Source organism: Nanorana parkeri, unplaced genomic scaffold (genome assembly GCF_000935625.1).
Source record: "Nanorana parkeri isolate BGI_ZX_2015 unplaced genomic scaffold, ASM93562v1 scaffold113, whole genome shotgun sequence".
Taxonomy (NCBI): domain Eukaryota; kingdom Metazoa; phylum Chordata; class Amphibia; order Anura; family Dicroglossidae; genus Nanorana; species Nanorana parkeri.
The window spans coordinates 2111358-2128931 of record NW_017306381.1 but is presented as its reverse complement, the minus strand read 5'-3'; the positions used below and the strand labels follow the sequence as shown (position 1 = coordinate 2128931).

At 46.9% G+C, this 17574-nt stretch overlaps 1 protein-coding gene across 1 annotated transcript in view; it reads right to left on the bottom strand.

The window, feature by feature from the left end:
- LOC108784391 (F-box/WD repeat-containing protein 7-like) overlaps positions 1–17574 on the bottom strand; it is a 51668-nt gene that overhangs the window by 4883 nt on the left and 29211 nt on the right. Inside the window, exons 11-12 of the mRNA XM_018553186.1 lie at positions 3446–3614; positions 410–483 (exon numbers count right to left, since the gene is read on the bottom strand). Coding sequence (XP_018408688.1) covers positions 410–483; positions 3446–3614 — 243 coding nt within the window. The remainder of the gene's footprint in view (positions 1–409; positions 484–3445; positions 3615–17574) is intronic.

Genomic DNA, 17574 nt, shown 5'->3' with positions numbered 1-17574 from the left:
CATGGTGCATTAAGCTGATGAGAAATTACTTCAGTGCTTCTCTAGTGACCTTTGAGAATATATTGCTCCGCAGAGCCTGCAGCTACCGAGGTTAGTTAGAGCTCGATGTAAAGCTCATTTAGAGCTTGCAAAGAAAATGGAAGGACTTGAATTCCATAGCCTGGCCACTGGTTTGCTTTAAGCTTGATAACTCCAAGATACGCTAAAGCCTTGGTTAATAGTGCCACCAAGTACAGCATCTATTTCTCTTCCCCCCTCCATCACAGCCTTCTGCTTATTAATGCAGCAAAGTTCAGCAGATAATCGAAACTAGATACAGCTAAATGGAGAGATAAATGCAGAAAGCAAAACATCTAAACCTCTGGGGAGACATATTTTTCACCCACATGACTTTCTATTAGCGGCTTACCTTCATCCTCTTCTGACTCACTTTCTGGAGCAGGATTCAGGAACTCTGCACAAAACTGGACCTGAACTGCTGAGCTACATTAGAAGAAAAAGAAGGAGAGTTATTAAATGCACAGGGTGGACTGAAGAACACAAAGGTGCACAAGGAAAGCAATCGTTGCAGGATCATTTTTAGTGCATGGGTCTGTACATGTAGAATTCAGGCCTATTTCCATGCCTGGGATGCAGTAGGTGCTGCGTACAGCTGCCCATAGACATCAATGGCTGTATGAGGCTGTCGGTAGGTATAAGGCGGTACTTTAAGAAAGTCACGCATTCGGTGCATTCCTGCATGTGCAAGTTTTCTTTTTCTCCACAAATATTACCTATTTGGATACACCATTCATACAATGCTCAGTACATGCAAATGATGTTGCGACTGATTCAGTCATTGTTAGTAATAATCAGGCAATGTAGGTAGGGCCGGATTTACTCTCTCTGCTGCCCCAAGGCCAGGTTCCTCAATGCGCCCCGCTGTATGCAGGATGCATACATGTGATCTCAGAGACATCGCCGAGATCACTTGTACAAAACAAGAGGCGGTTTCCCCGCTGTACATTTAGCTCTGCTTGCCCAAATCAGGGCTAAATGTAGAAAACAAATACCCGCCTGGCGCCCAGAACTTCATGTCATGGGCATCGGGAGATAGGAATTCCACACCCCTGCTGCCCCTCTACTCCCTGCTGCCCCGAGGCCGGGCCTCGGTTGGCTTTGTAGGAAATCCGGCCCTGAATGTAGGGGTTAACATGTAAGGAAAACCGAGCTCTTGTTATCCAATCTCCTCTCGCACCATTAAGAGAGACAGCGTGCTCGTCATTTCTATCAAGCAAAATGTGGCACCGGCCTGTGAGTCTTATATATATCCCCACAGAGAAACCACTCAAGGGAGCAGGATATGGTATTTGTGTTCTACATTTTCCAAGGATTTACTAAAAATTTAATGAGAACTCTGGCTGGTGACAAGCATCTCACCTGAAAAACAGCAGATTCAGCCTGTCAGATGTAAATCAGTTTCAGCACCAAAAAACACGTCGCTGCTTGTATCTGGGGCAGGAACTTGGAGGCATCAGTACTGGAACAGCCTGATTCTCTTGCCGATGGCCAGGTAAGTATGGATTTGAAGGGGTTAGTTTAGTGTTAAGGGATTACATTAAAGTGACATTAAAGTCAAAAGTCTGCCCCCCCCCCCCCCCCCCCCCTAATGCTAATGTAAGGACTTACCTTAAATGATGTCTCTTAATCCGATCATCTTCTTCTTTCCTGTTCTTTTCCATCTGTCCCTCCAGCGCTGGTGCGGGTCTCCGATCCAGCGCTGACTCCTCTGTCCTCCTCTCATGTCCCACGGTGTCTGCATGCGGCTGCACGACTTACCTTGTGTCTCTCCTCGTCTCCCGGCCGAACATCTGAACTGTGCATGCGTCGGCCCCAAGCTCCTTTGCGGGCCGCCTGGGAATCCTCAGATCTTCGGACGGGAGCGAGCAGTGGAGACACAGGTAAGTTTTAATCCTCTTCTTAACTTTACTTTTTAATGTTTTTGCATATACAGGCAGTCCCCAAGTTACATACATCCGACTCCTACTTACAGACGGAGGCCATTACTGTACAGCAGGGGTAGTTGTAATGCTACCGCGCTCGTGCTGACGAGGAGTACCCGCCTTTTTGGGTCTGGTTTGTAGTACTGTACGTACATTACAGGAAGTTGGCTCTTGTTAGATGTGCAGACGAGGGGTGCCCACCTCTTCTTCCAGCCACTGTGAGGTTTTTACTGCTGTCTGTATCCTCATTAGAAAGATTTCATCTCACTTCCTGTCCTTGAGACAACATGAAGTTAAAGGAAATCTACCCCTAGGAAGGGAAATTCACTCCTGTAAGAGTGATTATGGGAAAAAGGTGTCCCCACTGAAGCTTTATCACTAATCCTTGTGTCCACAACAACCCAACATTTCCAAAGTCCAATTGTCTCAGGGGCAGAAAGTGAGAGGAAATCTTCTGAACAGCGGCACACACAGCAAAACAAACTTTACAGGGGGTTAACCCTTCCCTATGCTATCCAAAACAAACAAAAAACATTTTTTGGCTGGAGTTACACTTAAAAAATTTACCTGTTCCAACTTACGTACAAATTCAACTTAAGAACAAACCTACAGTCCCTATCTTGTTCGTAGCCCGGGGACTGCCTGTATCTACTGCTTGCTAGCATTAGATATATGCAAAAAACTGGACGGTTTAATTATCCCTTAAGGCCCCATTCACACTGAGCGATTCGTAAATCGCGCGTTTGTCGCGCGCTTTGCATTTTGCGTGATATCGCGCAAATGCTTGCATTGAGCAAGCTAGAATCGCGGCAAAATCCGCTCCAAAAAGGGTCCTGCTGTAGCGACGCACGACAGTGACGGACAGAGCCCCATTGCCATGCATTGGAGAGCGATATCGCGCGGTAAATAGCCGCGATATCGCGGGAATTATCCACGCGATAAATCGCTCAGTGTGAATGGGGCCTTAGTGTTAATTTTCAGGGTTAGGTTAAGGGTTGTGGGTTGAGTGAAAGGGTGAAGTTGAGCCTCAGGGTTAGGTCAGTGGTTAGTTTAGGAATAATGTTAATACATAAGGTTCTTCTGAGGGGACTGTTAAATGTGAGGGAGTGTTCAGGTCAAGGTTAGGGGACAGGGGGAATTTGTTTTTCTTTTTTTACCACTTATTTGTATCGTCAAACCGTCCATGCCATGAACTACTTGGAGTCAGGTTCTAGATTTTGAAAATCAATATACTGTGTCAAAAGGGAAATAAGTTCTCTCTGCTGCAGTCCTGGATAGTAATGAAAACCTGTACGGGGATCGAACTCTGTCTTCTGCAATCAGTAAATGTGAGAAATGTTTATTTTACTACAGGGGCTGTCAGTACTCCATAGCTGATCCCTATACAAAAAATAAAACAAATCAGGCTTCATATTTGCAAGAAAACAAAAAACACAAGAAGAAGGCGGAAAAGGACGACTTACATATCTCCTGCAGCTCTTTTTGGTAGCTCCTCCCACATCAGCAGTTCTTTACCTCCTGTCACCCAACGGCAGAGCCCATTGGAAGCGCGACACAAGGCGAGACACAGGAGGCGGGAGACGTCCGGATGGGACAGTGTGCTCAGGTATTGGCCCGTTTTTACATCGCGCACTAAAAAGGAAGCATCTAAATTTAATGAAAGGATCCCTACACATACATAACAAACTGAAAATAATTTCATAATATAGAAAAATATATACTGTATTTGCTGGCGTATAATGTTGCCCATACACCTTACGACTATCGGACGAAACTTTTCGTCCGATGATCGAATAGTCGTGCGATTTTCGTACGGCAGCCCCATCCGGCCCCGATGATCGCAAGATTAATTTAGCCGTAATTGACGAAAAGCACCCGGACGAAATGCGGTAATTGATTTGCCGTATTTTCGTTAGCGCAAGCGTAGTGTACATCGTACGACTTTTGACGGACGGAAACGCCAGCAACCTTACGACAATCGTACGATCGAGCAAAGTTTGCAAACATGCTTGACCGTCAAAAGTCGTACTGTCGGTCGGACACTGCAATGCACACATACGATTATCGGCCGAAAAGTCGATCGCATACGAAAATTGTACGATAATGGTAAGGTTAATGGGCAAATTTAGACTACTTTTTATACTTAAAAACATCCCTCGAAAATCGGGGGTGGTCTTATACGCGGGGTATACAATGTATACCTTTAGTTCGTTTGGGCCAAGCTGGCCCAAAACGAACATCCCTAATTCGTCAGCCCGCTGGATGTGTGGTAATACTGTATGTACGGTAGCTTCGGCTACATACAGCGCCATGATTGGCGCTGAGCCAATCACGGCGAGCGATGTACACAACCTCTGCCAATCCAAGCAGGCTTTGTATTCATTAATAGAATACATCGCTCGCCATGATTGGCGCAGCGCGGTATACTGTATGTAGCTGAAGCTGCCGTACATACAGTATTACAGCACATCCATCCATGATGTTTTTGGTGTTGCCTCGGAAGTGGGGTAGTCTTATATGACGAGTATAGCCCAAAACCTATGTTTTAAGTGGAAAATTAGGGGGGTCGTCTTATACACCCAGTCGCCTTATACGCCTGGAAAATACGGTATATATTAGGGATGCACCGATTCTGGTTTTTAGGTATCGATTAAGAGTACAGATATATTTTTTTTCCGGTACTTGCTAATAACGAATACCAATACCGGAAATGCCATTAAGGAAGCCGGGCATAGTGTAATGACTCGCCGCCCTGCTTCCAGATTAGCCGGGAAGCCATCTCCATGCTCCCTCGTCACAAGGTGACGAGGAAGCATGGAGCTGGCTTTCTGGCCAATCAGGAAGCCGGGAGGTGGGTAATGACTTGCTGCCTGGGTTCCTGATTGGCCAACTTCCCAAACAATCAGGAAGCCAGTTATTACACGCCCGACGGTTTCCTGATTGGCCGGGAAGCTGGCTCCATGTATCCTCATCACCAAGTGACGAGGGAGTATGTAGCCGGCTTCCCGGCCAATCAGGAAGCCAGGGGCGAGTTATTACCCACCCAAATACTCGGTATATCGAGAGAGAGAGAGAACAAATTCATATATTCATTGAGCAAATATCAGTTTAGTGTTGCAACTACTTTATATATCTTATGGGAAGAGAAATTTGGGGGCTGCCATAGTTGACCGTAATATTAGACACGATAAATAACAAAACCAACAGCTACAGTCATACAATATAGCCAAATGTTTGTGAACAAGTGACCATCACACTTATATGATCTTGTTTCAAAACCATGGCCATTAAATTAAGTAATGCCCCCTCCTTTGCAGTCAAAATATCTTCCACTATTCTGAAAAGGCGTTCCACAACATTTTTGAGTGCGTCTGTGGGAATGTGTGCCCATTCAGCCAAAAGAGTGCAACCTCGGCATTTCATCTGTCGTGAACTAAAAGTCTTCTAAGGCAGGGCCGATTCTATAATGAGGTAGTCCAATGCTGTTGCCTCAGGTGGCATCTCTTTGGGTCACATGGGTCTGTCTGTTGCCCCTTTTTCAGCCAGAGTGTCCCAGGTTGCTAAGAGCTGTACAGGGAGATTTATAAGGGGCACACATATCTCCCCTCCCAGGTCTGAGCAACCTGTGATGCTATGGCCGTCATCCCGCTCAGCCATTGGCAACCAACGACATCAGTGGTTGCCAGGAGTTAAGCGAGACCCTCTGGCCGGTGTTCCGCCTAGCACCTGGCAACCAGTGACATCAATGAGCTGGACAGGAAGCTGGGAGGTGCACCACTTGGACACCGGCCAGAGTGCCATTAGCATGTACCACCAGCTCTGAGGCACGACTTCCAGAGGCGCGTATGATGGGGGTCTGTAGTTTTACCACAACTGAAGTGCAGAGGTTGCCTGTCCCTACACTACCAAGTCTGATACACAATTATATTACATTGAATTGAAGTGCGGTTTACTTTACAAATGTGTGTGTGATATCCATTCAGTCATATATGACTGTCTGCGGTTCCATGGCCTGCTCTCTGGGCGCCATATCTGATACACTTGACAGCCTTTTTCATAGATTTTTCTTGGCATTTCTGTTTTTGTTTTACGCAGTGGGTTGCCAGGTCAACCCTCTCCATTTGTATGAGCTTGGGACAGTGATGCATGAGATAACACACGTGCACAGCCAATTCGTACACACATAGTAGGGCCAATTTAGATGGGAGCCAATTAACCTTCCCACATGTCTTTGTAAAGCGGAGTACCCAGAGGAAACATTTGCAGTCAATGGAACTGCTATTTTCCAGAGATTTTGTTGCATTCACTTGATGATTCATCTCTTGCAGCGTTTTCACCTGGTGACAAGATTTCCTGCTTCAATGGCCTCTCATGTCATCCAACAAAGCTATTGATGATAACAACACAAGTGAGTGTCAACAGAGGGCACAGGTACAGTAGCCGGCTATAGTATTTTAGCAAGCTGCTGTACATATCGCCATTGTAAACCATGAATACCCGCTAGAAGATTTCTACCCCTTACTGAAGACAATGCAATGATAGTGATCAGTATATCAATCACTTGTTACTTCACATGCCTTTCGATTATATTTTCTCTACATTTACACGCAGACTAAGCTGTCCAGCAAATGTGACAGGTGGTTGGGACAAACTATAGCATTGCGAGGGATGCTTACAATTAGGGATGCACCAATACCGTTTTTTGGTATCGAGTACAAGTACCAATATTTTTGTCCCGGTACTCGCCGATACCGAATACCGATACCGGAAGTCCCATTAAGGAAGCCAGGCGGCGTGTAATGCCCTGCCACCTGGCTTTCCGACTAGCAGGGAAGCCGTCCCCATGCTGCTCGTCACTAGGTGACGAGAAAGCATGGAGCCGGCTTTCCAGCCAATCAGGAAGCCGGGTGCTGCGTCATTACAAGCCTGGCTTCCTGATTGGCCAGCTCCCGACTTCGTCATCTATTTATTGTAAGTAGGGATGCACCGATACCGATACTAGTATCGGTATCAGTGCCGATAGTGAGTACTCGTACTCGCCCAAATGCTCCAATGCCTAGCCCGATACTTCCGGTATCAGGAAGCCGGGCAGCAAGTCATTACACGCTGCCGGCTTCCTGATTGGCTGGGAAGTCGGCTCCATGCTCCCTAGTCACTTGTGATGAGGAAGCATGGAGCCAGCTTCCCGGCCAATCAGGAAGTCGGGCAGCGTGTAATGACTCGCTGCTTGGCTGCCTGATACCGGAAGTATCGGGCTAGGCATTGGAGCATTTGGGCGAGTACTCACTATCGGCACCGATACTAGTATCGGTATCGGTGTATCCCTACTTACAATAAATAGATGAAGTCACCAGTACTCAAATATTTGCTCAACCAACCCGTCTTTATTGACATTGGAAGGTTACAACAACGTTTCGGAACCATGTCAGTTCCTTCATCAGGCAAACATCGCTTTGTTTGCCTGATGAAGGAACTGACATGGTTCCAAAACATTGTTTTACATTGTGATGTAACATTCCAACGTCAATAAAGATGGGTTGGTTGAGCAAATATTGGAGTTCCGTTGACTTCTTCATCTACTACTGATTGATTTTCAGCGCCATCTGCAATCACTGCAGCACCCACATGTGAATTTTGGGTTTATGTCGGTCAGGAGTGCGATGGGACTTACATGTGTCGGATGCTTACAATGGTCACATTTCACTGTATTGCCTTTAAAAGTAGATGTAAACCCCCTCATCCCCTTGTCTCTTCCCTGCCCTTCTCCTTCACTCTTTGCTGCTCATGTGGACTCACCTCCCCTTACCTTCCTTCCTTCTTACCTTTATACTTTTATTCTTTTACCAATATTTTTATTCATTTTACCAACAAACAATGAACAGAGGCAAGTAAAAAAACAACACATTATTTGACGCAGCACCCTGAAAGTAATATGCCAAAATTATTATTATTATTATTATTATACAGGATTTATATTGCGCCAACAATTTGCGCAGCGCTTTACAAAATGGAGGAGACAGTACAGTTACACTACAATACAATTTCAGTAGAATAGGAATGGATACACGGTGTCTGTGTGTAGGTTTGTACAGGCTTGTAACCTGAGCCAGCACTACAGGAAGAGGCCCTGAGCTGCAAAGGGAAGTTCTCCCCAAGCATGAGAAGACATGAGGATTTAAAAGGAAGAGCAGCAAAGAGAAGGGAAACAACCATGGATTACAGTAAGGCACACATTACAGTATTGGTTTATGTTAAAAATCTGAGGGTTTAATGTCACTTTAAGGTACCTGAATGCATTTTTTAAGATCTAACTTCTGAGTTTAAACATTTAAATCGCATACAAACTTCAGAACACAATCCCTTCTGCTACAGCGTTCCTTTAAATTTCTGCCTTTCAGGATTCCGCAACTTTGTGAAAGGCGGGGGATCTCATACTTGTATTATGGTAAATCGGTCCCTACCTCATTAGAACAGCCCTGTAATAGGCTCATCTTTCTACCTGGTAAAAATGTAATCTTCAAAGAAAAAAAAAAAGTTAATTTCCAATGATCTGTCCCTGGGTGGCACTTGAGATCCGCACACGCTTGCACAAACAGAACGCGCAGGCAAAGGCTGAAACAATAGAAGCAATTATAGCAAATTGGTAAAACAGCATGGAGAAAAAGTAATTGAAGAACAGACGAAATGTTCATTGGAAAGGCTGCAGCATTTTAAAGCATCTGTTTGGGGCTTGTGTACAGCTGCAGAGAGAGGAAAATCTACAACGGCCCGTGACAGACACGAGAGAGATGCAGAAGTCGCCGTAGCGCACCCGCCGGCATGAAATGGATGGCTAACTCCTTCAGAGAATACCGACCTCCCTGGAAGCAGTTTAGAGATGTGGAAGAGTTTTAGGAGTTCATCAGATCCAGTGGCATCACTGGAGGGGGTGCGGACCGCACCCAAGGGACACCTGCCAATGGGTGACACCAGTGCACCACCAGGTCCTGGTCTGCTCCCAGAGCTTGGGGAGGTAGGGGACTATTTTATCACTTTTGGTGGCCACGGAGTATTATTGGGAGCTGTGGTTACCAATAATTAAGGGATCTATCCTTTCATGTTGTTTAAAGGAGAACTATGGGGTCAGGGCTTTTCCCCAGAGTTCTCCTAAGGGTAACGGGAGGGCACAAACTAGCGTCCTCCCGTCACCCATAGCTCAGTATACCGCAAGCTACAGTTCACGTTACACTGAGACGCCGCAGCCGGAACGGATCCTGACAATTCTGTCTGGATCCACCCAGCTACGGGATTGACAGCTGGCTCTGCCTATCTAGAGGCAGAGCCAGCTGTACCCGCCCCTTCCCCATCCGTTCCGACAGTCAGCGCTGGAGGATCGGCGAGGGGAGGGGGGAATCCCTGCAAGGAGCCATGACTGACAGTCACGGCTCTCTGCACGGATAGATCGAGAAGTGAGCGAGCGCCGGTATGTGTTCGCTCACTTCGCGATCTACTGAGCCGACCTGTGACCGTTTCATTGTCACAGGTGTGCTCAGATTATGAGGCTGAATCACTCGCCTCATAATTCTCCTTTAAGCCAAATTCTGACCCGACGAACCAAATGTTGCAGCAGAAATCGAGACTCATCAGAACAGGCAACGTTTTTCCAATGTTCTATTGTCCTGAGTTTGGTGGGCCCTTGTGAATTGTAGCCTCAGATTCCTGTTCCTTCCATCACCATTCTGATGCTCGGTTTGAACTTCAGCAGATTGTCTTGACCAGTGGCCCTCAACCTGTGTAACCTCAGGACCCACATTTGTCCTTGGTCATTAAAGGAGAACTATGGGGTTAAGTCTTTTCCCCAAAGTTCTCCTTAGGGTAAAGGGAGGACACAAACTAGCGTCCTCCCGTCACCCTAGGCTCAGTATCCCGCGAGCTGCTGCTTGCGGTATACTGAGACGCTGAAGCGGATCCTGACAATTGTGACGGGATCCGCCCAGCTGCGTGACTGACAGCTGGCTCTGCCTATCTAGAGGCAGAGCCAGCTGTACCCGCCCCCTCCCCCGGCCGTTCCGCCAGTCAGCGCTGGCGGATCGGAGCGGGAGAGGGGAATCCAGCCCCTCCCCTGTCACGGCTCCGTATACATTGAAGAGCTAAATTGCATACGCATGAAACAAAGCAAGATCCTGATCAGCTTATACCAGACTTAGAACAAAGACCCGTGACAAGATCCTTATCAGGACACCGGACTTTGGGGGCTAACAGTTTGTTCCAGTCATGAGAAACTGTCAGCCCTGATAAGAGAACTTATATCGTTAGACAATCACAATGTATGTACAGGAACAAAGGAGGGTGGTATCAGGAGGGGGTATCAGCCTCTCTTCATAAGAAATATAGAATGAACTCATTATAACATACAAAATGGAGGTTACAAAACACAATGGAACCTAGACAATACACATTTCTACTACAAGCAGGAGGTGCGTTTGGGGTGCCATTTAAATGAATGGCAACGCAACGCACCTGCAGCACCACAACTGTGCAATGAATGCACTTTAAGAGTGTAAACAAGCCCTGACAGACACACACAACCACAGACACAATCTCACACACTCCCAGATATTTCCAAACACACATCCAAAAAAAAAAAACTTACTTTTTTTTTTTGGTTAAGATCCACCCAGTCCAAGATCCACCTACCTTACAAGAACTGGAGTGGATCCCCAGCCTGGCGTCCATTGTGGGCTGCTATGGTGTGACTGAGCTCCATCCATATGTACATTGATTGTACAGCTCCCTTGCGCGCACTGTAGAGGTGTCGGGAGTCAGAATGTGACGTCGCTCCGGTCTGGCACCTCTACAGGGCACGCGAGGGAGCTGTAAGCACTGCACGTATGGATGAAGCTCCTTCGCGGCCATACCCCCAGCACCCCCTGACTTCAAGTTGACGCTCGGCACAAGGCAGCATATTTTCAATGGTTGCTTGGTGTGAGAACTGACAGTGCTGCGCTCTCACCTAGTGCAGTGGAAGGCACGTAAGGACACGCTGAACACGGGGTTGCAACCCAATTTTGATTCATGACCAGGGCTCGAAAATCCACTCGTCTGCGACAAGCAGACAGTGGAGCCCGACGAGCAGCTTTACAGTCAAGCAATCGAGCGTCTATAGAGACGCTCGATCGCTTGTATCAGAAGCTGTCACTGCCGTTGCCGGTCCCGAGATCCGCTGTGCCCGATGCGGCCGGGACCGGCACGGCTCTGTGACAGGAGATCAAAGGGAGTTCTGTATACGAACTTCCTTTGATCTCCTCTCAGTCCCCGAATGCAGGAAGTGATGTATAATACATCACTTCCTGCATTCAGTGTCACTCTCCAGCAACATTCACCCAGAGTATCCCCATCCCCTCACTGATCTGACTACCCGGCGCCTGTCAGCTCCGCCTCCCGCACACTGCCCACAGCTGACGGGACAAAGACCGAGCACCTTCACCCACAGCCGCAGATGCAGCGTGCCTAGTCTGCACTCGATATTGTTTGGTTCCCCTTGGTTATCCCCCACACTGCCCGGAGCCCACACTGATGATCCTGATCCTCTGCACAGGCCGCCCATCTTCTGATCCCTGGATCTACACGTAAGTGTCATCAAATTTATTCTCTGCCATTGATTCTTTACCACCAGATTGACCCCCTGTTTTTTATATATATTTCAGTCCAATTAGCTAGTGCTTTATTGTTGTGTTTGCTGTTGCGCCCTCCGTGTTCCTTTGTTGTTACTCTCCAGCTACAGAAGCTGATGAAGCCCATCTCTGCTTCATCAGCTTCTCTGGGGGTCCCTAGGTGACTTTAGGGGTCTTGGAGACCCCTGATGTCTCCATTAAGAGGACCTGTCATGTAAATTAGCTATCCCATAGGGGGCTTCTTAGCCCCCCATGTAATAGCAATAAAGTTGTGTGTTAAAAAAAAAATATAAAAATTAAAGAATAATAAAATAAAGAAGCATAAAAAAAAATTAAAAAAGAAAACACTTTTTAAAGTCCCCCGCCCCCCACATACACACGTAGATATGCGTTACATATATTGCAAGGCTATAGTCCGGTCATGCTGACTGGTGAAATTTGTGACTGACTGGTGAGACACCGCCAAATTTTTCAAGCCCTGTTCATGACCCACCAGTGGAAACCACGGGTCTTGACCATGTCTACATGCCTAAATGCATTGAGTTGCTGCAATCTGATTGTCTGATTAGCTATTTGCATTAACGTGCAGTTGAACAGGTGTACCTAATTAAGTGGCCAGTGAGCGTATGAGATGTTAGTGATTGAATTTAGCTTTAGGCCCCATTCACAGTGGAATCGGCCGACACGTACAGCTCCGTGCTGCGTGCACGGCCGTATCGGGCAGCTCCTGGGAAGGACAGGGGCTGCGTGTGATTAGTACTGTGATTATGGGACTACGCGGCCATACGCCCCCCTACGCTCACCTCAAGTGCAGGTCCGTGCGGGTGCGTGTTTCCTAGCTCGGACGCAGACAGGATCCATCCTGTCAGCGTACGAGTACGCTCACCCACACGGATGTGCAGGGCAGGTGAGCGAAGGGCGGCGTATGGCCGCGTAGTCCCATAGGGATGGACGGGGGCTGCGTACTAATCACACGCAGCGCCTGTCCTTCCCGGGAGCTGCCCGCTACAGCAGTGCACGCAGCACGGAGCTGTACGTTCCGGCCGATTCCCGTGTGAATGGGGCCTTAGTTCAATACTCCCTGAATATTATTAACTTTACATTGGTCACATAGAGGGACTGTAGCTTCTCCCCAACTATACACCTCTTCCATTGGTCCTTTAGCACGCCCCCATTGCCCAGCAGACTCCAGGTCAAGCCATGACGTCTGTAACAAAGCAACTTGTCCACGGGTGTCAGAAAGGATCTCATTTACCACTCGGAGATCGGAATTACAGTCCTTCAGCCCACTCTGGCAGAAAGATTGTTTCCAGTAACAAAAGCCCGTAATATCTTCCTGCACCTAGTATTTTAAGTTTATCTCCGCTGGATACATTATGGTAAAAATGGGCATTACTTTTAGTGCTTTTGCTGCGAAGTTCAATAAAACAGCTGAGCCGTGAATGATCTGTGCGCCATTTGTAATTTTCCGCCTGAGCTCAATAAAACAATCATTTAATGATCTTGTATTTCGACCTACATAACACGGGTTACACCGCGTGCAGGAGAGGATATAAATTAAGCAGCATGTCCGGGATGTATTAGCTGTTTAAGTGAAATATGGTTTAATCTGAGAAGGAACGGATAGGACACGTCGGGACAACCTACAGGGTGACATCTGCAAAAAAAAATCTACTCTACATAATTGTGTGAAATAAAAGAGTTTTATTGTGCCTACTGTAGGTTAAAATCTATGTATAACATACCAATCAGAATGAGAAATGGGGTCCCGGACATATTAAAGGTCATCCGAATAGCAATAAGTTAAAGTGCATACAAATTCTGACAATAAACTGCTCTTGTTTGCTCACTTTTGGTCTGTAAAATGAGCCATTGAAAGCGTTTTTATTATATCTGTTCCATAAGTGCAAAAAAAAAAGGGGGGTGATCCTGCCAGAAATTCAGAGCTATCCTGTGCACACTTCCTGTGTTATCTCAAGTCTAATTAGCCATACTAGTTCAAATTTTGGACTACATTAAAATTAGGGATGCACTGATACCGGAATTTCGGTATCGAGTACTGATATTTCTTTTCGGTACTCACCGATTCCGAATACCGAAAGTCCCAAACAGGAAGCCAGGTGGCGTGTAATGACTCGCCACCCGGCTTCCCGATTAGCAGGGAAGCCGTCCCCATGCTTCTCGTCACTAGGTGACGAGAAAGCATGAAGCTGGCTTTCTGGCCAATCAGGAAGCCGGGCACTATGTAATGACGCGCCGCCCGGCTTCCTGATAGGCCGGGAAGCTGGCTCCATGCTACCTCATCATGAGGTGAGGAGGGAGCATGAAGCCGGCTTCCCGACTAATCAGAAAGCCGGGCGCCGCGTCATTACATGGCGCCTGGTTTCCTGATTGGCCAGCTTCCGACCAATCAGGAAGCCGGGCAGCATGTAAAGACGCACTGCCCGGCTTCCTGAAGCTGGAAGCATCGGGCTAGGCATCGGAGCATTTGGGCGAGTACGAGTACTCGGCCAAATACTCGGCACCAATACTATTATATGTGCATCCCTAATTAAAAAAGAACTATGGGGTAAGTGCTTTTCCCCACAGTTCTCTTTAGGGTCACGGGAGGACATATACAAACCTCCTCCCGTGACCCAAAGCTCAGCATATAGCGGGCTATTGCCCGTGATATACTGTGAGCGGCTCAGCCAGGACGGATCCTGACAATACTGTCGAGATCCACCCAGCTGTGCGAGTGACAGCCGGTTCTGCCAATCTAGAGGCAGAGCCAGCTGTGCCCACCCCCTCCCCTATTCGTTCCTCCACTCAGCGCTGGAGGATCGGAGCGGGGATGGGGTGAATCCCTGCAGGGAGCCGTGACTGACAGTCACCACGCTCTGCAGGGAGATGATCGGGAAGTGAGTTTAGCGACGGCATGTTTCTGCTCACTTCCCGATCAATAGAGCCGACCTGTGACAGCTTTTGTCACAGATCGGCTCTAACTATGAGTGGAAATAACCCACCTCATAGTTCTCCTTTAAGGGCCCATTCACACAAGATGTGTTGGAGCTGCGCTGGTCGTTTTTCTCCAGTCAACGCAAAACAAGGCAATTTGCCTTGTCGCAGATGGGCAGAGTTCATAACACTGTGTTGCACTCAGTGCTTTTTTTCAGTGCAGTGGGATGCGACACAAAACAACCGCCTCGCACCACACTGAGCCCATAGAAATGAATGCAATGTCATTTTTTCTAAAGAAGGTAAATAGCACTGTGCCAGGCAACGCACACCAGCAGCTGTGCATTATATGGGTGTGAATGACCCCAAAGGAGTTGTAAAGATATATATAGATCTTGGTACAACCACTTCAAGACCAGGATATACAGGTACTCCATATGGTCCTGAAGTGGTTAAAAAGGCGATAGAAAGAAAGCCGATGGGTTTTGGGGATTTGAAGAGTCCCCCTTCATCATGGCTAAGCACAAGCAAATTTTACATTTTTCTATTGCTGTCTGTGTCCCTGCTGGAATGATGTACCCTCTCTATATGTCCTGGTGACCATTAGTGATGAGGCTGGGCTCAGAGTGAACTCAGCTCACTTGGGTTTGCCCAAGTCTGTTCAAAACTGTGAATGCCACCCCCTCCTCCCAACACACTCAATTACATGGAAAGGCGCATTCCCCCATCCCGCAGCTTTATGCCACTGAGGTGTGGGGAATGCCCCCGCGGTGACTCCCGTCACAGATTGGGCCGGCAGGAAGGGGAGGTGGTGTGAGTTTTGAGAGGGCTTGGGCAAACCTGGGCAAACTGGGTTCGCACCAAGCCCAGCCTCATCTCTAAGTGACCATTATCACCGACCCAAAAAGTGACAGGAAATGCAAATGTTTCCAATGGTCACCAGCACAGGAGGTAAGTGGAAATCTTCCAATGGAGATACCCGCTTTATCTGTCAATCCCTGCACTGGCTTCCAATAGCCCAAAGGATAAAATTCAAAATATTAACAACTGCGTACAAAGCCATCCACAACTCTGGCCCCGGCTATATCTCCAACCTGGTCTCAAAGTATTACCCTAACCGTCCCCTCCGCTCTTCACAAGACCTCCTGCTTTCCAGCTCCGTCATCAACTCCTCCCATGCTCGCCTCCAGGACTTCACTAGAGTGTCTCCCATCCTATGGAACTCTTTGCCCCAACCTGTCCATCTATCTCCCACACTGACTGCCTTTAGGCGATCCCTTAAGACTCATCTCTTCAGGGAAGCCGATCCCACCTCAACCTAACCACTGAACCATCACATTCTCAAACAATCATCCCTGTGCAGCTACCTCCTCATGTATCACTTCCCCCTCCCTTTTAGATTGTAAGCCCTCACGGGCAGGGCCCTCCTTACCATCTTGTCTTAAATTGTATTGTGACTGTAATGTCTTCCATATATTGTAAAGCGCTGCGCAAACTATTGGCGCTATATAAATCCTGTATTATAATAATAATCTTACTTTGAATTTCCTCTTACTTCCTGCTGCATCTCCAAGACAGGAATGGAAGAAAAATTCCCCCCAATGGGACCCAGACAGCAAAAAATAAACTGAAAAATAACCCTTTACTACTCTATCGAAAAGAAAAATCTTTGGCTATACAAACACTTCAATAATGCTTTTAGATTAAAAACAAAATGGAGCAAAACGGCAGCAGAAATATTTATTTTACATTTACAGCCACTTTCTTAGAAGATGGCTTTTACAAACCATCAGATGGATATCATAACAGCTCATCAACACATCAACAAACGGGGAGAAATGTACGCCGATTGAATGGATTTTAAGGAGTGTACAGTCTTCAAACATAAAGTGAAATACCTGTCCAAATACCCCCCTTTGTTGTTGGTCAGCGTGGATCTTGTTGCTCAGATACCCCACTGATCAGCTGTTTGAACAAGGCTGCCAAGAAGTTCTAAGGATGGAGCTGCTCAGATCTGCTTCACTTTTATCTGCACGAGGCAACCCAACATCTGCAGCGTTAATAGCCGATTGTTCCCTGTAAGGAAGAACTTGCTGACTATTAATGTTTTTGGCATCCCCCTACTTTAAAAAGTATATATATATACTTTATAAATATATATATACACTGAGTGGCCAGATTATTATGACCACCCCATCAGTACTTGGTTGGGCCGCCTCGTGACTCCACAAGATGATGAAAGGTGATGCAAGGAATCTGACACTGCGCTGTTGCCCTTCTGTTGTCTTGTACCAGTCTTGCCACTCTCCGTTCTGCCCTAACATTGACTAGTCGCTGACGGACACAATTCGCACGTTCAGACCCAGATTTTCGGCTGACAGTCCAGTCTTTAAACACTTTAACAACAGCTGCTCTTGAACATTTAACGAATTCTGCTGTTTTGCTGATACTCGCTCCATGGCTCCGAGCGCCAACAATCATCCCACGTTCAAAGGCTGTTAAATCGCGTTGTTTCCCCGTATCTTCCGAAACAAATCACTTCTACTGTCGTGGTAAACAACCTGCTTCCCTATTTATAATGGTCTGGCCCTCTAGCAACTTCAGCGCCAAATTATAGCTAATTTGCCTACAAACGTCAGGTGGTCATAATAATCTGGCCACTCAGTGTATATATACTATACTGGGGTCAAATCTGCCGCAGACTTTCTACCTCTCTTCTGCTGAATCAGTACACTCTCGAGCTCAGGATATAAGAATCAATCCAGGAACATTGGTGTGTACCATTAGCCCAGTATCAAATTTATCTGGAGCGTTTGGAACATTTGTATAAGGTAAACATAGGGCCACGGTTCAGCATTAACCAATCACAGATAAACACTGATGCATACGAAATCGAAACTAACTAAACCCGGCTGACAGTACGCTTTCATTTCCCGGAATTCGCTCTCAAGGTGATCAGCTGGAGATCAGCAGAACTGAGATGACAAAAAAAAAAAGGAGAA